The sequence below is a fragment of the Lutjanus erythropterus genome, chromosome 21 (genome assembly GCF_056507025.1).
Source record: "Lutjanus erythropterus isolate fLutEry1 chromosome 21, fLutEry1.hap2, whole genome shotgun sequence".
NCBI classification, from domain to species: domain Eukaryota; kingdom Metazoa; phylum Chordata; class Actinopteri; order Lutjaniformes; family Lutjanidae; genus Lutjanus; species Lutjanus erythropterus.
Genome location: NC_139337.1, coordinates 12,195,064 through 12,219,945, shown reverse-complemented (window position 1 = coordinate 12,219,945; position 24,882 = coordinate 12,195,064). Strand labels below are relative to the sequence as shown.

The window sequence follows — 24,882 nt, the reverse complement described above, 5'->3', positions numbered from 1 at the left end:
CCAGGTGCAGTTAATTAATGATACAGGTGGGGGTTGGGGTATGTGTGGAGAAGGTGGGGACTGTTTGCATATTCATAAACCTTGAATACTGAATAACGGCAAAGTGTAGAGTTATATGTAAGCCATTTTAACAAGGTATTTGAAAAACATGTCAGAAACAATTTGTTACTTCTTGCAGAGCATTTTATATGTTTTAAACATGACTGGAGGTGGAAAATCTAGTTAAAAAAATAGGAAAAAAAAATAATTTTTAATTGAATGCATGCAATGCAGGACATCTAAAAGAATTTGAACTATATATAAAACAACATCTTAAGTAACGTCATGAGATACTACTGCAGTAATGTGACTACTTGGAGGCATGCTTTTATTGGGTTAATATGACAGATGTTTTTTCTGTTACAATTGTCCCCAGCTATTGTTGTAACACTCTGACTTCTTACATTAAATTTAATATTATAGTCTTGTCTTTATTAGTGAGATTACATCCACTGTATTATTAATTGTGCACATGTATATGTTTCTCATATCAAAAGATGCCTACTGTATAGTCTTTGAGTTATGATGCAAAATGTAAAGAAAAATTTTACAATTGCCTGCAGTCTCAATGGCCCCTGCCAAGGGGGCCACTGTTACACTCTACCTGATTTCTTGCATGAAATTTGATATTAGTCCTGTTCTCATAGGTGAAAATATATTAACTGTATTATTAATTATTGCACATATCCATCCTTCTCACATCAAAAGATGACTACTCTATTTCAAGTAGTATGAGTTATGAAAATGTGACAATGCCTCAGGTCTCCCCTATCTCAAAATAATGACTTAGTATGTAAGTCATTTTGAGATCATTTCAGTTTTTTTTTAGATACATAGCCAATATAGTCATTTTTGAGGTATATAGTCAATATTTTACTCTTACTCTATTTCACTGTCCTCCTACATTACATATTTACTTCCGTTCTGTTTGTTGAATGATGTTGATGGAACAATCAACATAGCTCACCACATCTTTTAATACCCTGTCAAACTAAAATGATTTCCTTACCTTTACTTCACTTGACTGTTAAGTGTCACATGGATGTATTAGGATTGATAAGATCATCATCACTAATGAGGGGAGGAGCTTTTCTATTTATAGAAATAAGCTGGGTTGTCTGCATGCAGCCATTTGTGACATCACAAAACGTGAAGCCAATCATGCTTCAATATGCAAACACTGTGCATGCACAAGTGGACTTGCAGCACAAAAGGTAGCCTCCTCTGAATGAAAGCAGTCTCAGTGGAGTTCTGGTGGAGACACTTAAGAAACTGCAGTAAATATGTCAGACTGTGCTGTCCTTGGATGCAAACCAGAGCCTGGAGCTTCCATCCACAATTTGCCAAGGAATCCTGTGCTGAAACAGAAATGGATGGACTTTATTTACAGATATCGATTAAGCAGACCTTCAAATACAATGGGAATCCACGTCTGCGGCGCACATTTTAGTAGCGACAGTTTCACCAATTTCTTTCAAAGGTCCATGGGATATGCCAAAAAGTTGAAGCTGAAACCTGATGCAGTGCCATGTATTTATCCAGGAAACCCAACGGGGGTAGAGCACGTAAGTATTTATTTTACTGGCCGAAGTTTTGGAAGAAACGCCTTTCTCCATGCAGCTTACCCACTAGCTGAAGGTGGGCGGGCTTTTCTCTGTAACGTTAGCTAACAACACGAGCAGTTAGCGGTCTGCTGAACACAACTATGTGTTTAACTCTCGGACACACACTCACACAGCACAGCGACATAACGCATCATAACGTTCGTCTCTTATGATTACATGACACGTTTGATACTTATGCCAATGCCTTTGTTACAATAATTTACTCACAAATGTTGTATATCTTGTTATTAAGTTATTTTTCTGAAGTGAACTGTGGATATATGACTTATCACGAGCGTAAGACGTCGCTCTGACGCAAGCCCGTTGGTTGTGACGTGATACGTATTGATTAAGACGCTCCTGCATAAAGGCACATTTTAATTGCTTTACTCTTGAATATTCCTGAACTTTTTATCTGCTAATTATCTTTTTTATTGCGAGAGGTGAGAACCAGATGGGCGCAAGCGACAATTTTACAGGAAATGTACGTCACACTACAGTACCCATCAAACCTTTTACACTCCTACATGAAACTGCACAGCCTCTTCATCTATTTCAAGTCACACATGTAAATATTGTTTCTACTGTTTTCTCATTTTTGTTTTTTCGTATTTGTTGTCTGTTCTCTGTTTTAACCAGCAGTATTTGCCTTAATCTTCATTTATATTTTTAGTACTGTTTTTTTGTACCAGTATGCCACAGCAACTTCCTTGGAAGTGAAAATGTACTTGTCAATAAAACAGTTTCTGATTTTGAAAACATAAAATGACCATACTTTTCTTGCCTTTCTTTCTTAAATTCAGTCTTTTTTTTTATCTGATATGTAATATAAAAAAGGGGCTAAAAAGGCCACTTTAATGAATTAATAAGTAACAGTAATCCATTCTTAGAAGTAAAATAATATATAAAATATGTTTATCATTTATCATATCATGTTTATTGAATGTAAGTAATGCTTGCATGTTCTTTAGTTTCCCTGTGCCTTTCTTTACCTGAACCCTTAGATAAAATTAGTGTCAGTTAATCTTGTCAGTCTACTAATTAAGATATGTGTGTCAATACACATATTTAGAATAAACACCACTTACTTTTTACAATGCCATGCAACTTCTTTGTTAACTATTTCTGTATAATTTATCCAGTAAGAGCTGTATATGAAGGCTGCACTGTATTTGTATCAAACTCAAACATGCTGTGTCTATTATATTTTAAACAAAGCTGAAGGAAAGGTGGGTTACATTGGTAAACAGGCTTGGTTTAAACGGTTAATGTCAGTTGGTCTCAAAATGTGAAATATTCATAAAATATTTTCTTGATAACATCTATATTCATTCATACTTCATGGTGATTACTCGTAATTACTGTCCTTGCCTTGTAAAGTTCATGCAAAATTGAACAAACCAACTAAAGGATATTGTTTTGTTTTTATCTTTTATGAAGGAGGCAGGTGCATCGTGTTTAAAAAGAGCAGATGTGGCCTGTCAGTGTAACCCGACGGTCGTACATGAAATTGGTGTCAAGTGTAGTCTTCCTAAGACCAGGACCAGGACTGTGGGAACCCAGTTGTCACAACGAACACTGATATACAGGAGAAGCGTGGGTGTGTGTCTCTCAAATAACTGAAAGTGTTTATCCATGTATCACATTCTTCTACATTGTATACAATCTGTTATTGTGTGTGTGGATCACAGGTGTCCAAACAAGGCTGCCCACAACAGGTGCTGAGGCAGAGCAATCCACCTCTGAGAAACCCCCTTCATCACCTCCACCTGATTGGTCAGAGCCTGTAATTGAAGATGATGACCGATGCGTGACTGTGGTAACTCATCTTTTGTTACATGTCTTTCTCTCATAGAGGAATCAAGTATTGTTGTCTCCGCAGTACTGCAGGAATGTTGGACAGAGAACTTGCAGAGTGGACTAAGTGTATGCATACTGATTACAATTTAATGTATCTCGCTTAATATGAGCATAATGCAAAACAAAGGACTTGATCAGTTCATTTAATGCTTGTGTTCATCTCTTTCTGCAGTACACCAGTAAAAATACTGCTTTTAATTGATCTGATTATAATGAGAAAACATCTGTTGGTATTGTAAAAAATGGTTTTGTCAGTTTAACAAGATTATTTTCTCATGTCAGCTCCATGCTTTGTCGTGTGTCGCATACATCCTTTGTTTTAGAACATTTTTTTTAGTGAAATTTTGCTCTTGTTAAGTAATATGCATGAGACTGCAATAATCATATTGCCTCTGCTGGAGTCAAATTAATGCCACCATAGGAGAGAGAACACTGCAATAGAGCCACTTTGGTTACCTTTAATAACACACGATGTTGCATCATTTCTTATGGGATAGCTCGTTCTGTCATATTTTTTCTTCTGCTTCAGTTACATGCAGGGACGAGGTACCAAACAGCATTTTGAGCTTAGGTTTTAACAAAAGATAGCAAACACATTAATTTAATAGTTGCACCTTCAATAAGTAACCCACTGGTAACAGATGAAGTAACATAAGGTTAACAGAAGGCTGCTCAGTGTAAACACATAGCAGGCACAAGGCATGGGAAATTAGTTACTAATGAGTAACGAGAATTATGTTAGTCAGATTTAGACATAATGTAGAAAATAATGGTGACTGAATGGTTTAATCATTTTACTTTTATAGAATAATGATTAGCCAAAAAGCTTGAGTTATTATGGTGTTATCAAAATAAGGTAACACTTTTGTTAAGTGGATGGCAAATTTGTTTTGTACCACAAAAGACATGTTTAAAATACATTATTCTATCCTTCATACACTTGTACTTTGACCTTTTTGCTGACCCTTATTGGATTTCAAACCTAACATAAGATACAGTTCGATTGAGAAGTTGTTTATATTTTTAACAGTAAAACGTAAAACTGGCATGTTATACCAATATAAACCTATTTTATTGTGTAAATTATTTACACATTAACATGAATGTGATGATTTTTATGTTTCAAAACTAGCACTAAGTAGGAACTGCAAAAAAATGGATCATGCAGGATGCTAGATAATGTAATGGGGGCAGCCATAAGAAGCCACAAGTAGTTTCTGACAGGAATACAAATAAAACTCATAGACCTTCATAAAACACAGAGTTAAACAGAGAGTCAAATATGTTCGTATGTATGTATAGCACTCTTTGTATTTCCAGTATTCACACTTCCTCTCACACTTTACATATTACAGACCGACAAAGACATAACTGTTTCATGAGGTGCATCAGACACAGATTTTTGAATAAATAGTACCTGTTTTACATATATCAAATGTACATCTTTAAAACTATTTAGCTGCATGTCTTACAGATCATTTATGAAATGTGTTACAAAACATGTTCGCTCAGTAGTTTTGCATAGTGCTCTGGGTGATTTCTTTTAAGGTAAACATTCATTTTTCCTTCAACTCGCTGATCTCCAGACAGACCTGTGAAGAACAAGAAGAACAAATGTTTATGACTTCCAAGCAAAGCAGGTCACAATATGGCAAACTGACACTCAGTTTTATGAATAGTATACATGATGGTGAATAGAAATAAGGGGGTTCTTCCTGAGAGGTGGAGGTTCTACCCACAACTTTTTACTTCTGGAGAACTCTTACTTGAAGAAAGGGTGGCTCTGGTCTGGTTCACACACCAAATTTTGAACCGTTCAGAGCATTTCGACCAAAATGAATTGGTTTGGAACCTTAGAAGTTGGTTCCCAGCTAAAAACCAACTTTTAAGGAACCAAAATAAGGGTGTTGTATTCTACAGGTTCCTGTGCATTGTACATCCTCGATTGCAATGAGTCTGCTCAAACCTGGCAGAAACGTGGGCTGGTTTGTTAGATAGTGCCAAAGTTTCAAGAATCTTGAATGGACCCAGATCAAGAACCAGAGCTAATTTGGTTCTATCTGAAATCAAAAAAGGATTCTCCTATGGAGGCAAGCTGAACAACCCTTCTAGTTCTAGTTAGAACCTTTATTTTTAAAAGCGTATATAAAGGGTTGGACAGCCTTGGACTCACCAAGCTTACGAGCTGTTCTTTCAATCTTGTCCAGGGCAGACTGCACATCTCCCTCTGGAACGAGGACCTCTATCTCTCCCACATGGTAGCCAAAGTCAGCTTGGTCGAGATCTATCTGTACCCCCCCTTCCTGTAAAGTGAATGACCGCCGCACTGTTGTAAACTCTGCAAAGCATACCAGATTCATTTTGCTCAGCCAAGACTCGCCATCATCCTGTGAGCAGTTTGTCTCTCTGTCCTCACAAATGTCTGTTATGACCTCTTTTACTCTCAGCTGAATTTCAGGCAGATTGGTGATCTCCTTGTAGCGAGTACACAGTGCTGCTGCTTTAGATTGCTCTCCGCTTGTCTTTTCTGTCCAGTCATCTGTTGTTGGACACTTCAGCTCCCAGCATCCTTTACGTCTACGCAGCCAAATATCTCTTAAAGTCAGGTCAAACTTTGGGGTGTCAAAGTACTGGTCATGAAACTGGCGCTGGCCAACACAAACTGCTGAGTAAAAGAAGTGGGAGGAAGAGAGACAGATGATTTAACAAATGGGTAAATAAATATAAAAATACTAACGAGGCTGATACAGATAATTAAACTTCATTATTAACAGGAGACAGATGGCCAGTGTCACTACAGTTACAGTACAAACCACAGCAATTAGTGTCATTAAATGTTGTAAACGTCCTTCGGTGACCATTTGTAAGTTGATGTGGATCACAGCACCAGTTAAATGTTGCAATTCTAAATTTACTCATGCGTGAGTGTGTGGCAGACAGATTCAACACATACCCCCAATCTCCTCCAGTGTTTTTAGGGTGTCAGCACTGCATAAAAACTTTCTTTCCACTTCCAAACTCATCTGAAATGACATATTAAGATCAACACCAACAACATTGTATGTTTACAAATCCAACTAAATAAACCTTTTTCATGGCAGCCATATTGAAATCATTTAATTGGGTAAAAAGCCATTGGCCACTCGACTTACCGCCCTTATTCTAAAAAAAGCTGGGACTCAACGTAAATAAAATCATTGATGCAATGATTTGCAAAAAGTTTTCGATTGATATTTAATTGAATACAGTACAAAGACAATATATTCAATGTTCCAAATGAAAAGCTTTACTGTTTTTTTGTAAATATACACTAATTTTGACTTTGATGCCTGCAACATGTTTCAGAAAGGTTGGGACAGAGCCATGTTTACTTGGTTATATCTCTTTTTGTTTTAACAATACAAAATATATAAATATAGATGTTGGACTACTTGTTCATGCAGTTTTCACAAAGTGGTGAACCTTACCCCATCCATGCTTGTGAACGACTGAGTTAAGGATGCCACTTTCTTACCAAATCATGATACTATCACCTGTTATTAGTTAACCTCTTTAACTGTTGAATATTGCAAACAGGTGTTTTTTGAGCTTTCCACAACTTTACCAGTCTTTTGTTGGCCCTGTCCAATTTCTCTGGAATGTGATGCAGGTATCAGAGTCAGTATAAAAAAAACAAAAAAAAAAAACAATGAAGTTTATCAGTTTGAACATTAAATATCATCTTTGTACTATATTCAGTTCTTTTCAACAGGTTGAAAAGAATTTGGAAATTACTACATTCTGTTTTTTTTATTTACGTTTAGACAGCATCACAACTTTTTTGAGATCAGGGTTGTATTTAACAGTTTTAGTTACTAGTTACTCTGCAGATTATTATATAACAGACAAAATGAAAAGATCTAAAATATAATGCCTTACTACAGATAAAACTACTAAACGGCATATACAGTATTTAAAAACTATGTTCACTTTAAAATGCTGCAGTAAAATCCATTTTACACAGTAATGCACTAGTAATAATCATCTTGTTTACTACAGCAGCAGCAGCAGCAGCAGCAACAACAACAACAATGACAACAACAACAACAACAACAATAACAATAATAATAATAACAATGTACTTCTGTAGTAAAATGACCAGACCAGAAACTGTAAACACAGGTGTTACCTGTGACCTTAATTAGTATCATTGATGACACCTGTGTTTACCCAACTATTTCATAAGGCTACAATGAATAAAATAAAGTCTATTACTTAACTTAAAATATCTGCCTGCCTCTCTCACCACTGAATATAACCTCTGCTTTCGCAGGGTCCTTGGTCGTAAATTTCGGCGTTAAATTGTTTGGTATTACTATTATCATGCACACCGTCTAGAAATGCTCAAAACGGAACTGTTATTGTTGCACCAATGATATTACTATAAAATAACACCGCTTCTGTAGCCGCACCTGTGTCATAAAATCAGGCTCGAGTCATTCAGCCTAAGCTGCTGCTGCAGTGATACATGAACTCCAAGTAAAAAATCACCCAACTGAACCGCAGAGTTGAAAAAATCCCTATCTACGTATTGAACTGCACTGTCACACACCTTGACAAGTCAAGTCCTTCAATCCAAATAATTCGGCATCAGAAACTGACCGACAGATCAATCCGAGGAGCCCCCTACACGTCAGCGAAGTTTATTTTGCACAGGCGCAATTAGAGACACCTATCAGTGTATTCAGGGACATCACTTCCTGTCCCAGTAACGCAGGGGCATACAGATGGTGCAGTTTTAATCCCCTCTGCCTCATAAATATTTATTCCACATACTCGACTGTTGATATGCGCCACACCTATCCGTTTGATTGAAAACATGTCATAATTCGTGCTGGATGGTGCTGAGTACAGCCTTCACGGTCATATCTCTATTATTCAGCCTTAATTAACTCGTCACACTCTTTGTTACAAGCCAGGCTGGCAGAATGGGGACTCATTTTTTATTCACCTTTAATGTGAAAACGAGGAAGGGCTTTATATTTAAAGGGAATTCTGTGTAATCTAGGCATCGGCATACTTTTTTTATTAATAGAAATTGATACATCACGATTTTTTTCTCCTCACATCTAAATTGCTCAATAAGTAATGGGTGTTTCAACATGCATTAATAATCTCTAATATCTGCGGGGTTACATAAGGGATTTGATAGCCGTGTCTGTCCCTTCTGAATGTCAGCAATCAGCCTTGGGGGGAGCTGTGGTCTGTTTACTAGAGGGAAGAGGGGAAGGAGAGAGGGATAGGGCGAATGAAGGGAGGGGGAGAACAGGAGAGAGGGGAGAGACAGAGAGAGGGAGAGGGAGAGGGAGGGCAGGCAAGAAAACTTTTCACTTCTGAGGAGCCACGGAGGAAGCGTGTGTGTGTGTGCGTGCTGGAGCGGCGACCATGCAGGTAAAAACGCATTAGCTAATTGCTCCCAACTTAATTAAACGTCATTCGCGATCGGTTAATTGTGCTGATTTGAGCGCGGAGAGTGGCCTGCGACTGATAGGTGATCGAGCAAACGACGGATTGTGCCACATACTAATCCGATCCTTTATAGAAATCCAACATTAAATCCCAAACTTTTTCTGCCTCTTCGTCTCTTTCTGCCTGCTCTCTCCCCTACACCACCCCCATCGTCGAGGCGACCGCGGCGCACGTACTCCGCTCCAAGTAGCTTTTTAGCGTTTAATTCTTGCGCCAATTACGGCTCGAAGCTGTTAAAATGATAGTTTAAATGGCCATGTGTTGCACCGTGAGTGTTTAAGGTATGGATTTGAGCGCTAGGACGCGTCAAAAGGGGGTCTGCTGGGCGGCGAGGGAGGAGGGGGTGCGAGTGTTTTCTAACACATCTGTAAACGGAGCCCACGTTCATTAATTAAATGGCTTTAGTCCGGCTAGGCCTCAATTTGCGCTGTTGAGCAGCAGGCGGCGGGCGGTGCAACACTACATGCCCGATTGGCAGCCCACAATCAGAGGGGTGAGGAAATAACTCGAGGCCGAGGTTTTTTGATGTGAAGCCTAGTGAGTGTGTTTTCTATCCTGGCTGAACTCAAGCGGTGAATTGAAGCTGCACTTCCCCACCTGGAGCAGGCAGAGTTTGTGGGGAGCGGAGACAGTTTGAGGAGCGGTTAATTATCTCTGCCTGCTAACAGGCTAGCTAGCGAAGTGACACGACTGTTATTAGCTCCAGCCCTTCTTGTTTATTAATTTAATGACCGTCCAGCCGCGACCGAGAGCCAGCAGAGAGATCATGCTGACGCCTGCCCCGTCTTTTGCAGTTTGACTGAAGTGAGTAGCTACATCACTGCGGGATTATTTTCAGTAAACTAATAGCTAACACGACTGTAATGCGACGTTACAGGGGGGCTTCTCAACCTAGCCTGCTAGCTAATTGATTCATCTCTGGTCGGCATAGCTAATTAGACTGCTCATTAATTAGCCAACTATGAGTAGAGAGACGTCAGTCTAGTTTATATCTTGGCTTGTAATTATGAAACTCGTGATGAGGGGCTTTTAAACGTGATACACTCTGCAGATATAGACTTGTCGAAATATTATCTGGCCATATAACCCTGCTAGCTTGCTAATTGGCATGGCGAGGAAGTGAGGATTGTAGCTGTGTTGGTATTTTTCCTCATGGGCACGAACTGCTGTCTTAGTCGCATCTTGGTTTATGAATACTTTCTGCTGTTTGGTAAATGTAATCCAGACTAGTCCTTTAAACATGAGCGTAAGAGATATTTGATCATGCGTGTCTAGCAAATGCAGTTTGAACTCATATTTAATATAGTGGCCACATGTTCCTTCTATTGGTCCAGGCTGGGGGAAAATTAGTGCTTACAGGGACAATATACTCATTGTTAATTGTCAAGCAGAGTGTGCTATAATTTGTGCAGTGTTACTCCAGTATGTTTAGTTTTTGATACATTTCATGGACACATGTTACATCATCAGTTTGTTAAAAGTTAGGGCTGGGTGACATGGCTTTTAAATAATACCTCTCTTTTTCAGGCATATATACATGTATATTCACATTTAATCTAAATTAACATACCATACATTATAGAAATGTGATGATCTTAAAGAATATCGATGGATTTTGGTCTAGTGTTTCTAAGGTTTGAAAAGTGCTTGGATTTTGGTTAAAGTGCTTGAAATTGCAATATCCTTGCTTTCATAACAAAATGCTATCTGACCGAATAGTAAGCTTTCTAAATTGCTTTTGTTTGTGATTAAGTGATTGTTTTATGTTACTTCAGCCAACTTATACAGCATGCCAAGACAAGTTTTAAAACATGAAACTTTTTGATGTTTTCCTCTGATTTACCAGTCCTCTGCAGAATGATATCTCAAAACATAATATTCATTGTTTATAGCAGAGTAACATCCAATTTAAAGTGATAAGAGAAATAATAATAATTTGGTATATAAATATGGAATTATCAACAGCTGTAAGGTGCTGGAAGCTTAAAAATGTTTGCAAAGTGCTTTGACTTTGGGAAAGGTATAGGAACCTTGTGTATAAAGTAGGCCTCGGCAACATGAACAAGATCAATTATCATCCATAATGTGGACATAATGTTTAAGTGGGTAATAGCAAATAATAGAATGGCTGCAACAGTTTGGTGAGTGCAGAAAATTACATCACTTTACTGCTTTCAAAACCAGGAAAAGTCATATAATGATATCCAAAATTGAAGACAGTATCCAGACCCATATCATGACACCTTATGATATTAATAAATTGCCTTATATAGCTGTGGTTAAAGTAATTGAATGCTAACTGGTATGACACAACAGATCCTTTATCTAGATGTAAAATCTAATGAAAGCAGTAGATGAGATCTCCTTTGCATTATAAAAGTGTTAATTACACAATTGCATTATTGTGTAATTCAATATGACCCTTGAGGACAAAATATTGGGAACATCCCTACAAAACATGGTTAATGTTGAAAGAAGTCAGGAATTAAACTTCAAAGACCTGTAAGAATGAGATACTGATCTAGGACAAAAGGACACAATGTGCCTTTTGAAAGTTATTGTAACTGGCATCTGATTGTGGGCCCAAATTGTTAAACATGGCAATTCATTATAAATGGTGGTCACCAAATAGCAACACTTAATATTGGTGCAACTGTTCACATGAACATACTTCCTTACATTACATTTCCCTCTTTATCTGTTTTCTGTGAAATACTTCATATGGCATTTGTGATAAATAATAACTGCTGCACAAATTTTTGGATTCTCTAACATCCAGTTTTTTGTTAGGAGGAGTCTGGAGAGCCGGTGAGCAGTGAAAGCAATGGGGTGGCAGAGTGGCTGTGCCCCCTGTGCCAAAAAGGACAGACAGACAGATCCTCCCTGTCTCTACATCTCACTGAGCAACACAGCGTACTTCCATCTTGTGTCGACAAACTGCTGGACATTGTAAGTATTGACAAAATAAATGAAAGATTGTTATAATCTGTGTCTGACTTCACACGCTCCCTGAAGGGTAGAACCTGATTACTTTGGGTAGTATATCAATTATGTGCATAATATTTAATGTGCCCACTTGTTGCAGGCTGATAAACAGACTACATATCAAAGGCCTTGCAGTGCTGTAGCTCTGCAGTAAATAAAATTTTGATGAATGTTAAGGGTTTTTTCTGTGACTCTCTAAGATGTTTGTTCAACTTTGTTGTTTTTGAGGCAGTCAGAGTGAACAAGCTCCTAAGAGTTGTTGATGCATTGTGACAAGTTAACAACTACACGAGCAAAGAGGAACAATGATTACAAATAGACTGTCACCAACATTTTAATAACTCTTTAAACATACAGTATCTGAGCATTGCTTAATCAGTATTCACTGCTGGGTTACTGTATTATAATTTGTTTCTGTTGCTTTGACCTTCCTCTGTCTTAAATATTATGGTATATGAGAGAAGGATCCCTTTGATAGATAACTTTATTAATCCCCTGGTTTGGTCACCCATGCACAATGACTAAGACAGGGTATATGAAGGATTAAAACATTTTTGTTTAATTCTTCCCAATCCATATACTAAGGATTAAGTTCATTATTTGTCCTATGAACTGAAATTATAGTGAAGTTGTTGGCAACGAAAGCCTGAGAACAAGAATTTTATTGCCAACAACTGCTTCATTGTAATTGTTGTGGCTTTGGCAAATAATAAACGTAATCATAAATATATGCATTGGAATGTTTTATTAAACAGAAAATGTTAATCCTTTGATGTTCCCATTTGTAATTACAAGGGAATAACTTACAGTGTCTATAAAAAGTATTCACCCCTTTGGATGTTTTCCCCTTTTATTGCTTTTATAAATGGAATCATGATTAATATAATTTGTTTTTTTTTACCACCCCTCCCACCCTGCCCCACCCCAACCCAAAAAATCTACAAAGTAATGTCAGTTAAATAAAAATATATAATGTAAAATATGTAAAATACATGATTTTATAAATATCAACCCCCTTTAAAGTGACTGACCTAATTTAACAAGGGTCCAGCCAATTGATGCTTGTAGTCTCACAAATAGTGAAATGGAGATCACCTGACTGCAGTGAATGTGTCTCAAGTGATTGTATTAAAGACACCTGTTTCTTTAAGGTCCACTCACTGGTTCATTAGTATTCCTGGCTGAAATTACACCATGAAGACAAAAGAACACTCCAAACAACTCAGAGAAAAGGCTATTGAAAACTATACAGTGCCTATAAAAAGTATTCACCCCATTTATTGCTTTTGTAAATGGAATCATGGTCAATATAATTTGTCTTTTTGACAAAAAGAAAAGTAAAAAAAAAACACTTGTCAAAGTGAAAACAGATTTCTAAAAAGTAGTGTCAATTAAATAAAAAATATGTAATGTAAAATAAGTGTTTGCATAAATATTCACCCCCTCCAATTCAGTATTTAGTAGATGCACCTTTGGCCACAATCACAACACCTAGTCTGTGTGGATAGGTCTCAATCAGGCTTGCACATCAGGACACTGCAATTTTACTCCATTCTTCTTTGCAAAACTGCTCAAGCTCTGTTGGGTTACCACAAATTCTCTATTGGATTGAGATCTGGGCTTTGACTTGGAGACTCCAGAACATTCACCTTGTTGTCTTTAAACCATTTCTGTGTAGCTTTCACTGTAAATAAATCTTCTCCCAAGTCGTAGTTCTCTTGCAGACTGAATCAGATTGCCCTCCAGGATTTCCCTATATTTTGCTGAATTCATTTTACCCTCTACCTTTACAAGCCTTCCAGGGCCTGCTGATAAGTAGCATCCCCACAACATGCTGCTGCCACCACTAGGCTTCACAGTGGGGATGGTGTGTTTGTGGTGATGTGTGCAGTGTTTGGTGTCCGCCAAACATGGCATCCAGTCTGATGGCCACAAAGCTCCGTTTCGGTCTCATCAGACCAAAGACCCGTCTTCCACTTGACCTTGGAGTCACCCACATGCCTTTGGATGAACTCAAGTCGAGATTTAATATGAGCCTTCTTCAACAGTGGCTTTCTCTTTGCCATTCTCCTATAAAGCTTTGACTGGAGAAGAACCGGGCAACAATTGATGTATGCAGAGTCTCTCCAATCTCAGCTGCTGAAGATTTTAACTCCTTCAGAGTTGGAAGGCTCCCTCACTAGTCTCCGTCTTGTGTGGTCACTCAGTTTGTGAGGACGGCCTGCTCTAGGCAGATTTACAAGTGCCATGTTCCTTACATTTCTTAATGAACTCCAGAGGATGTTCTGTGATTTGGAATTTTTTTGTAACCGTCCCCTGACAATTACACATTACATATACTGTAAGTGAATACTGTTATTACTAGGTAATAACATAGGCAATGCTCACTGAAATTCATATCTTAATGTTTTATTCAGCTGTTATTTTAATAAAATACAATGATTTCTAGCTAAACATAAATGGTCCAATACATGTCTTGTTGTTAAAAGAACCACAAGGTTTTGGGGGTTTTTTTAAACATACAATCAGGTACAATATAAAGGTATTCTGTGCATATTCTGCACAATCTGTTAACACACTGTTAATTAGTAGTTTGAGTTGTCAGTTGACTCTTCACTTTTGACAGTCAGCACTATAGTTTCAATGTTAAGTATTTTGATAGTTTGAGTATTTCATTGTTTGTATTAAGCAGTTACCAAATTTGTAAATTTTAAAGTATGTGCTCAGTAGGGATCAACTATGAAAAAGTCAGCACTTAAGTGAACATACTTTTTATTATGGATTCATGACAATTTAGTATGAAAGAGGGAACTTTATTGGTGGATGAATTGATCAAAGACAGCTTAATGTATGCCTTCAGGGTAATTTGCAAATTAAAGACTAGACAGGGTTGGTAATATAACCACACATCTATGTGTCACGCCCAAATGTTGTGCTGCTCAGAGGCGACAGAGCATTCAGCTCATCTGAAAGGAGCTTTTGCAGAGTTAAGTTTGCTGTGGGACTTTGGCTGAATCTCTTCTTTCATTTTCTTTTAACAGGCTGTTCTAAAACTGGCTGCCAGTGGAGGAGAGGACAAAGGTGCTCAAAAGTCTGCAGGTGAGTGTGAAAAATACTTTGAATTTTTTAAATCATGACCAGAAAATTGAACACTAATAAAACACATGCATGCTTTTCTTTGTACATATAATGACACTGCTTGAGTGTATAATTACTGATTTTGATGCCTGCCAAACTTAATTTGGATTATAATAAAGTGGATATTTTATGCACTGAAGTGGTGTTGCAGATGTTTAAAATGGGAAAAATTGCCCCTAATGTTGTTGGGTTGGTGCAGATGGGTAAGAAGGTTGATATGGGCCAATAAATTAATAAATCTGCATGCAAATATGTACTTCTGTTATCATTTAGTATTCCATTTATTAGAACATTAAAGTTAAACATGTGTATTTGTTTTATCAGATGCTGAGTCTTCACAACTGAAGAACGCTGAAGACGTCAGTTCAGACCCCTGCCAATCTAGTGAGAGCTCAGACGCTACCCAGACGCTTGGAGACAAAGAAATGGAGGAAGAGAGAATAATGAAACAGGAGGGAGGTGAAGCTGAGCCAGAGCCAGAAGAGGAGGGAAATCAACTCGCAGGAGCCAAACAGCAAAATGCAACTGAAAACACAGAAATCCCAGACGCCAGTGAAAAGTCAGTTGGTAAAAATGGTGTACCAGCTGAAAATAACACCCGTTCGTTCAAATGCAATGCCTGCCTGGAAACTTTTCCCAGCAGAACTGCTTTGAGCGTTCATTACAACTCTGCATCCCACATTCAGAGGATGACAACAGGCTCTGCAAAGCAAAGTGGGGAAAATGACCCCCAGAATCCCTCAGTTCCTGTCCTGTCTCGGCCATATATATCAAACAAACCCTACCAGTGTGCTATATGTCGAGTCTCTTACAATCATGCCATCACCCTTGAGAGCCATATGAAATCTGTCTTGCACCAGTCCCGCAGCAGAAATGCTGGAATTGTTGCAAATGCTGCAAACAACGCAGTGGCCACTGCTAGTGTTGGAGGTAGCACCACCACTCCTCCAAACACTGTAGTGACCACATCTGGAAGTGGGAACAGTCAGTTAGTTACCACCACCAACTGTGCTGCCCCTGGGACATTGATGGTGACTACTACAAAAGACGGAGAGCAGATACAAACTTCACAAGTGGCTCCCTCCCTCCTCACCTCCCCTGTGGCCTCAGCTCAGGCGGTCTCGGCCTTTCTCACCCTCCTCACATCTAGTCCCAGCACCCTCCCGCACTCTCTCCTCCCCTCACTATTCACGGCTGGTGCTGCTCCTGGTGCCGCCGTGCCTCAGCTCGTGCCTCAGCCTCAAATGGTCATGCCCTTGATCTTGAATGGGCTCCAAGCCCAAACCCAGCAGCACCAAGAGAACCAGCAAGGCCAGCTCCTTACACAGTGTGTGCCATTCGTAGGTCTCAGCACAGCCCAGCAAGCCCTCCTAACCCAAAGACTAAACAGCTTACAGAACCAGTGGCCCTCTGCAGGAGTCCAAACAAGTGCACAGCCCTGCCCGGAAGAGCAAAAACAGACTATAAAGGGTGAGAAAGAACAAGAAAAGCAGGACAATGATGAGACAGTTAAAGAGAAGGTCTCAGATCAGATCAAGGACAGGAATAACAGGACTACAGAGAACATTAAAACAGAGAAACTTCAGGAAGAGGATGGTAAAGAATTTGCACAGTGTCCTAATATAGAAAGCAAAGTGAAGGTTGAGAATAATGAAGACAATGGGAAGGCAGATAGAGATAGCACAACAGATGGAGACAGCTCGAGTAATCAGTTGGACCTGGAAGGTGATAAAGCAGCTAGCCTCAATCTCTCTCCGGCGGCCACAGAGAAGAGCCCCCGCAATAAGAACCTCTCGCCTGCTGCATCTGTTCCCAGCAACTCGAGTCTCAGCCCTGTAAATTTAAACCTTACACTTAGCCCTGATTCTACTCCTCAGAAATCGCAATCAGGCGCTAGTCCTTGTGGCTCTCTTGGCACCCCAAAATCCAGCCCGAGTACAAATGCCTTAACTAACAACCAAACTAGACCCCATTGTGCGACGATGGGATCCATGTACCCAGACCTTCCAGTTCTGTCAGAGTTTCAGTCGGAGGTTCTCTGGGCATTCTTTGAGTCACGTACTGAGGCTGATGCTGCGAGTCCTCCCCACGAGGACTGTGAGGCACTGGGCAGAGAGGTGGGGCTCTCTGAGGAAGAGGTACGAAGGTGGTTGAGCCAGGCCCGGCATGCAAAACAGAGGCAGAGGGCGACAGAACACCTGCAAGGCTTGGTAGGATTTACTAGGCATGCCCAAAGTTCTGACAATGATTATGACGACGAGGAAAGCTCACTGGTTATAGCAGAGGGTGAGGATGATGCTGAAGCATCAGGTAGTCAGGCAATAGACTTGTCTAGTACAAGAGGAAAACGAAGGCAGAGAGATTTGGGAAGGGAGGGTCAGGGAGATTCCTGTCTCACATCTGACTCAGAAAATGAGGTATACACCTCTATTATTGTGTCTGATGAGGAAAGTCAGAATGGGTCATTGAAAGAGGGTCCTGAGAGCCCTGCTAAAGATGAAGCACAGTCAGAGGCTCATGGTGATAAGGGGCCAATCGGAGGAAAAGTCTTACGCTCCACAACTGTGTTTCTCTCTGATGCAGAGGAGGAGTATGAAGATGAGGATGGTGGAGGGGGTCAGAGGGCCAAGAGGAAAAAGCGAAAAGGAGAGTTTGAGCGTGATGAGGTGGAGGTGAAGAAGGAGAGGCAGGACCCAGATGTGGATCTAGAGTTGGAGGCCCAAGGGGATCCTCCAAGTTCATTGTCCCATGTTTTGGATCACCCTGAGATTCCAACCAGTGCCCTACACTCACTTCCTCTGTCCCTTGCTCCCTTTTCTACTCAGTTCCTCAGCCCCTATGTCCTCTCTCTTACGCCTTCAGTGGTTGGAGATGGCAGCAAGGTACCTGTCTTTCCTAACCCACCAACTATCACACGCTTCTCCAGCTCTCTTCTCTCACAGTCTCTCTCCTCCCACAACCAAACTTCTCACTACCTGTCCAACGGTGATGACTGTGAGTCTGCCCTAGATCTCAGTATGGGGAAAAACAGCTCCAAATCTGCTTCTTCCTCATCGTCTCTGGCTGATAAAATTGCAGCACAGAAAGGACAGTTGCTGGATGGGCTTGGCTTGAGGCCCACATCCAAAGGTCTGGTAGTCGTCCAGGTAAAGCCTGAATCTGTTACCACCATGCCTTCTTCCAACAGCAGTATGAATCTGGTCAACTGCAGTAACATGATGAAGTCTAGTATTTACATGAGGGCAGCAGAGAAAATGAATGTCACACTATTGGAGCGAGAAAAGGAAAGAGAGAAGGAAAAGGAGCAGGAGCAGCAGCAGCAGAGGAAGGCCAAAGGAAAAAGATATCGGGATATGCGGCGCTCACGGACCATCATTCAAGCTGAACAACTTGACATTCTGTATGGCTGCTATTTCAAAGACCCAAATCCTGGGAAACATGAATTTGAACAGATTTCAGAGTGGGTCCACCTTCCAAAGAAGGTTGTTCAGATTTGGTTCCAGAACATGAGGGCGAGGGAACGGAAAGGTGAAGTCCGTTTCATCAGTGATGGGACCTTGGCAGCGGTTGGCAAACCTCTCATCAAATTTACCTGGCCTCTTTCCAAGCCTATATTCTCCAACAAGCCTCCTCCTTCTCCAAATAATACTGGGTGCATCACGACAACTCCAATTGTGCGCACCCTCATTAAGACAGACAGAGAGCCGGTGAAGGAGCTGGGCAAACCTGCTGTGGTGAAAAAAATAACTCCAGTTCCTATCAAGCCCAAGGAGGTTGTTTCCTCTACCACAGTCTCTACTGTGAGCAGTGCTTCTGCAGTGCCAAAGACCAAGCTCGAAACCACCAGCAATGTCACTATGGTCAAAGTTGCACCCAAAGTCAGCACCCCTGTCCTTTTAGCACCACCTAAGGATCCAATACCCATTGCCCCACGGCCAGCTCAGAAACGAAAACTAGATGATGAGAGCGAGGAAGAAAAGACTGATGAGGAGAAAGACAACGAACATGAGATGGGACCTGGACCAGGGACTACTAACCGCATGGTGCCCAAGCTGCCCACAACTCCCATCAACAACAGGCCTCCTGCAACAACAGTAGTGCCACAAAAACAGAACGGACTCAACTACTGGACCCCTAAAGTCCCCATTAAGATCAACACTCTATCAAGAGAACAACTGGCTCTTCCCACACACACGCCTCCTCGTACCATCCCTCCTCCTCCCACCCCCAGCATTGCGCCAGTCAGTCCAAATACCCCCAGCTCTGTCAAAGTGGCAAGCCCCTCCACCCCTGTCGTAGCTAAATCAAGCCCAACGGAAAGCAGCTTTCTGCCCCACTCATCCAGTCGTAGGCCACGTACACACTTGTCCTGCTTACAGCTGTCCATTCTGCAGTCCTGTTATGAGACCTGTGCCCACCCTAATGCCCTGGAGTGTGAGGCAATCGGCACCGAGCTCAACCTGCCACTTAAGGTGGTGCAGATCTGGTTCCAAAACACCAGAGCCAAGGAGAAGCGCTGGAGGCTGCAGCAAGAGAAAATGGTGAGCTGGCAATCAGACGTACTCTACAGTATTTTCTGGTAGAGTCTGGTACACCATCACATTATTGTATATATATATTGCATATCCCAAACTTTTTCATGTCAAATACCTCTACAATAGATGCATATTTCACCATGGACCCCCAGTTTTAGAGGATTTAGTCTAGGAATCCCCTCTAAGTAATTTTAAGTATTTTTAGGTTTGAAGATTATACATTTTTCAGTGGACTTACTGTTTTACAAATTTAATGAAATTAAACTAGTGATTTCAAGGAGGTTGTATTTAGAAATCATTGTTTTGTTCTGTTTTTTTAACACATTTTAACACATGATACCAGAAATTTAAAGTACAACACTAGTGTTAAAAAAATATGCTCAATACCTCTTTTGATACCAAGACAAAAAGAAAAAAACAAACAAACTCAGTTCTTTTTGTTTTTTTTGTTTTTTAATTATCCTGCACACAGTGCTGTTACAGAAAAAGTCATTGAACACTGTCTGGTTTTGCTGCAAGCCAGCTTTCAGTTAGGACAGTAAAGACTGAACTGTGGTCTTGAATGAGCCCTTTGATCCTTTTTAAAATGACTTTGGTACTTAAGATACTCTAATTAAAGAACATTGTATTGTTTTAAATGTGTGGTATTGAAAAGGCAATGATACTTCCATACTTTTGAGATTATTTTGCCTCTGTCTAGTATTGTGATAAAAATCTGTCAGATAAATATTCTTATTAATGTTGTGAATTTGATTTTGACTCTGGCGCTCAGCACTATTGTATTAAAGGCTTTCCTCTGGAAGCAAAATGTGTGATCACAGAATACACTGCAGTTGACATTCACTTTAGTTTTGTGGAATTAATGTAAAAATTGTATATATCAATTATTTGGCATTAGTATTGTATTTTTGAGTATTCAAGCTGTTTCTCAAGGACAGATTTTACTGTATATAAAAACAAATATAATCAAAACAAACTATTACTTAAAAAAGTGTATGTAGCAATTACACTTAATGAAATTATAAAGCTTTTGGTTTTGCTCCCATTATTGTGAGTTGAAGTAAAAAAAAAAAAAAAAAAAGATTTTCTGGTCACACAGAAGGGTTCATTTCTCAGATTTGTTGAAATCTGTGTCGGTGAGCATTTCTTTGCTAAGATAATCGAGCCACCTGACAGGCGAAGCATATAGGGATGCTGATTAAACCGCACAATTATTGTACATACTGGTCACAATAAAAGACCACCCTAAAATGTGCAGTTTTGTTTTAAGAGAAAGCATTTATTTTTTGCACTACACGATTTCATGTAGGGTTATGGATAATGTTTTTCCCCAGGCTTTTGATGGTCAGCAGTCCAAGCCACATCTGTTCAATAGTCATGCTGTTTAATCAGCATCTCTGTATGCTACACCTGTCAGGTGGATGGATTATCTTGTCAAAGGAGAAGAGCTCACTTACACAGATTTTAACAAATTTGTGAACAAAATTTGAGAGAAGTAAACCTTTTGGATCCACAAAATCCTTTCTTTTCTTAAACTCATGAAAAATGGGAGTAAAATCAAATGTCTAGTGTATATTTTTGTTGAATGTGTGTAGAGGACTTGAATATTAGTTTGATGGTTCACTCATACCTCCAATAATATTTACCTGAAATAACTTGACATTAAACATATTCTTTCTCTTCCTCTCTGACCCTGTTTATCCACACACCCTCCCACCCCCAGTCTCCTCTGTCAGGTGGGAAGGTGGACATGAGCTCAGGAAGCTACCTGCAGTACAACGCTCTCAAGGCCAATCGTCCCATCCTGCCCAAACCTGTTCAGCTGACAGTTACTGAACCTCCAGCTTCCCCAGTGGCGGGCCAGCCAGTTCCAAAGGAGACCCTGACGGGTCGCTGCGATGCCTGCAATGTCTCCTTTGAATCCCGGGCTGCAGCGAGAGCCCATGTCTTCTCGCCACGTCACCTGGCAACCCTGAGAACCACTAACTTTGGCCAGCCAACAACGCTTGTCAACAAGAACGGAACCGGTAACGGTGGACCTGGCAGTGTCGCGCCGGGCTCGCAGGTCCCTCATTCCGCTCCGGTAACCGGTTCTGGTGCTGGTTCTGGAGCGGAGATGGTAATCGAGTTGCCTCCACCAACAGCCACCAGCAACAGTTAAAGACTCAGATCAGGATTGGTCTGCACACTGACTATTCTTGGACCCATTTGGGCTCCTCAGATTTTAATAAACAAATTTGAGCACTAATCCTCAAAAGCTAATACTCTTTAGTTTTTGATGTTGGCTCCCTCTGCACCTGCTACCCCTCGCTCAACCTTCACTGACTCAAAATCCGTTAAACTATAGAGTTCACCTGGATTCCAGTACAACAGCAGACTATTTCCATGCTGCTTCACAATTAATCAGTTGCTCGTTAAGTGATGAACACATCTCAAGTCTCCCTCAATCCTCACACACTCTATCCAAACATTTTGGTCCTAAGCCTGTGGTTCTATATTACCTTACTTCAGTGACCTTCCTATAATTTGTAAAGGCACTCAACTTGCCATGCTTGAACTATCCTACCCTAAAGACTGATGCAAAAGTGTTTCCTCTTTAGAAGTGGCCATTTGATGATAGGCCCGGAAACACTTTTTGGGATAATAACACGAAATACTCACATTAGTAACTCCCAGTTTGCTCCTGTGGAATTGTTTTTTCTCATGCCTACTTTCACTTTTAGGGCAAGGATTGCTTGGATATTATACAACTGGACTGAAACATTGGGAGAGGACTGTCACCTTTTTATTTGCTACAGGAGTGTGATCTGAAGAGTGTTGTGTCCACTCATTTTTGGGATATAAAAAGAGGTACTTTAGAGAGAATAGGGCTGATGAATTGTCCCCATCTACATGTTCATAGTTTTCATGACAATCCAAATAGACAGGGCAAAAAGAGGCTGAGGAAAGTAGAATCTTGGCATACCGCACTTTGACACATTTTACATAGTTTGAAATGTTTTTAAGCATTCTAATGCAAGTGTCTTTTTATGGAAAGATACATTGATGCATGTTGGATGCCTTAATATAAATCACGTGAAATAAATTGATTTTTTTGCTAGTCTAAGGAAACATGCTTTAGGTGTGAGCATAATATTGTGCAAGAAGCAGACCTGGTTATATAAATGAAGAAGGGCTGCATTTCAAAATGCTTTTATATCCATCATTTGGGGAAAATATCTGAATGTGATTCTGTATCTAGAACATAGCAAATCCTGCCTGTAAAGTTGTCAGCATTCTCTTGGCCAAGGACTATAATTACCAACTATCTTGTTTTTACAACATTTCTCTTGATCCTGTGGATTCTGCTTTCCCTCCAAATGGTGTATATGTCATTTTGAAATGTTGCTCTTCAAACCTGTTGAGGGAAAATAAATGTTTTCACCTACTGCAGGTGTGTTAGAAATATGACAGCCTTAAGAAGAAACACCGCCAGGTATATAAATTCAAGCCCAGGTGATCCTCTTGTTATTCTCCTGGCAGGGAGGGTCAAAACGATTTTGTAAATTTACGGTTTTCTTTTCCATGAATACTGTGCATAAGACAAGAAAGTTAAGTACTCATTTTATTTACTTCAATATTTATACAAATGACAATAGAAGCAATTAAAAACTGGTGTAACAGATTTTTATTTAGGTCAAAAGCCAAGCCTCTAGAGATATTAAGAGAACAGGGCTTGAAATGGGCTGTTTTCCGTACTTTTCCCCCCTTGTTTTGTTCCGTTTTGATACAGAGTTACTAATTCTGATAATGTATGTGCTGTGAAATGAGATCTAATATCTGGAAACCATGACAAGGGAGAAAGTCGGGTATTACCAGTATCCTTAAGGGACTAACGGATACTCAAATCTTGAAAGCAAATTGGGAAACATTAAATGTGTTGACTGAGAGCTAATAAGATGGTGCTGTGTTGAAGGACACATAACATACTAAAGATGTTTTCCTTCAATTTAAGTTGTATATTAATGTTACTAGTGATAGTTTTAACAAAATGCAAAACTAAAACATGAACTTTTTGTAAAGAAATATATTAAAAAAAATAACTGATATTCCAAAGTAATCCTCCCTTTGCTTTCTGTCATTCAAAAACCAAAAAGCAATCTTGAGGTCGACAGAGAGCAGGAGAGGTGTTCGTAAATGCAAACTGTAAAGGACATCCCACGGCTTGACACTTGCACTAGTCCACAATTTTTGCACAAGCTACAGACATTTCAAATGAACACAGCCATTAACACAACATTAAGAGTCACTTGGTGTGGTGGTTTTTCAAACAAGGAGGGTTACAATGTCCTTTTCATGAGTAATAATTTCTACTCCTGTTGGAAACTGTATCTTGTGTGTAAAGCAAGGACTGGAGTGCTTTAACTTCAAGACTGGGATTACACACACGCACACACACAGACACGGTGTTGCACTGTCCAAACTAGATAGGTTTTTATGGAGATCTGCTTTTTATTCCCTTATGTTTCATTGTCACTTTGATTATCACTATTGTTATAACTGTACTACTACTTATACAATTTATCATTACTACTCATCACTGTTTTTGATTATTATTGATCCATAATGGTTTTAAATGCCACCTCTCTGCTCAAAAACAGTATGGTATTCCTATGAATATTGAACAATAATAGTGGCAGTGTTGTTATGAATTGTTAGATTTTGATTAAGCTTATTTCTTTTCCTCCTCACTTGTACCTGCCTTTTTGTGTTTGGTCTCCATTATGCTTTCTTTGATATACAGAAAAAGAAATAAAATCAGTTCAGCAACAAAGCACATCTGTCTGATTGTGGTATTGTTGGGGGCATTTTTGCTTTCTTTTTTGTGTGTGATAATGTTTAAGTTATTGTTATTATAAATATCATTTAATCTGGGCTTTTATCCGAGTGGCATATTTAAACAAAGGTCACTAAGGTCATAGTGGCGGAGACAATTGATATGGCACATTCAAATGTGCCTGGAATTAATTTGCTGAACAATTGGCCTTGCTAGTCTACTTACGACTGACAGAGATATGATCGACAGAAACGTAATCCAATTATAAACACACATGCGATTTGGGGAACCGGAAAGTCCTGCGCGGTTATCCAATAGGACTGCGGCAGACACCAAAGGGGTTTGTCTAAGATCATCCGTTGACCAATAGGATTGAGAGTTTTACGCCCGCAGTGAT

At 39.7% G+C, this 24,882-nt stretch overlaps 2 protein-coding genes across 7 annotated transcripts; one reads left to right on the top strand and one right to left on the bottom strand.

Annotated features, from left to right (window-relative positions):
- Positions 1-1,227: 1,227 nt before the first annotated feature.
- On the top strand, positions 1,228-24,485 carry zfhx2 (zinc finger homeobox 2). Of its 2 annotated transcripts, XM_084746760.1 has the most exons (7): positions 1,228-1,604; positions 3,084-3,243; positions 3,335-3,462; positions 11,802-11,960; positions 15,038-15,095; positions 15,459-19,675; positions 21,393-24,485. In XM_084746760.1, the coding sequence occupies exons 1-7, from the start codon at positions 1,323-1,325 to the stop codon at positions 21,828-21,830; spliced, it is 5,442 nt and encodes a 1,813-aa protein (XP_084602886.1). In that variant the 5' UTR covers positions 1,228-1,322; the 3' UTR covers positions 21,831-24,485. The 2 variants fall into 2 exon arrangements, with proteins under 2 accessions (XP_084602886.1, XP_084602887.1); XM_084746761.1 differs by lacking the exons at positions 1,228-1,604; positions 3,084-3,243; positions 3,335-3,462 and adding an exon at positions 8,794-8,933.
- Positions 4,795-8,217, bottom strand: thtpa (thiamine triphosphatase). 5 transcript variants are annotated; one of them, XM_084746763.1, is made up of 4 exons: positions 8,095-8,217; positions 6,457-6,526; positions 5,677-6,168; positions 4,795-5,095 (listed from the first exon to the last, which is right to left on the bottom strand). In XM_084746763.1, the coding sequence occupies exons 2-4, from the start codon at positions 6,524-6,526 to the stop codon at positions 4,995-4,997; spliced, it is 663 nt and encodes a 220-aa protein (XP_084602889.1). In that variant the 5' UTR covers positions 8,095-8,217; the 3' UTR covers positions 4,795-4,994. The 5 variants fall into 5 exon arrangements, with proteins under 5 accessions (XP_084602889.1, XP_084602891.1, XP_084602892.1 ...); XM_084746765.1 differs by having other exon boundaries at positions 5,677-6,165; XM_084746766.1 differs by having other exon boundaries at positions 5,677-6,165; positions 8,145-8,194.
- Positions 24,486-24,882: the final 397 nt, after the last annotated feature.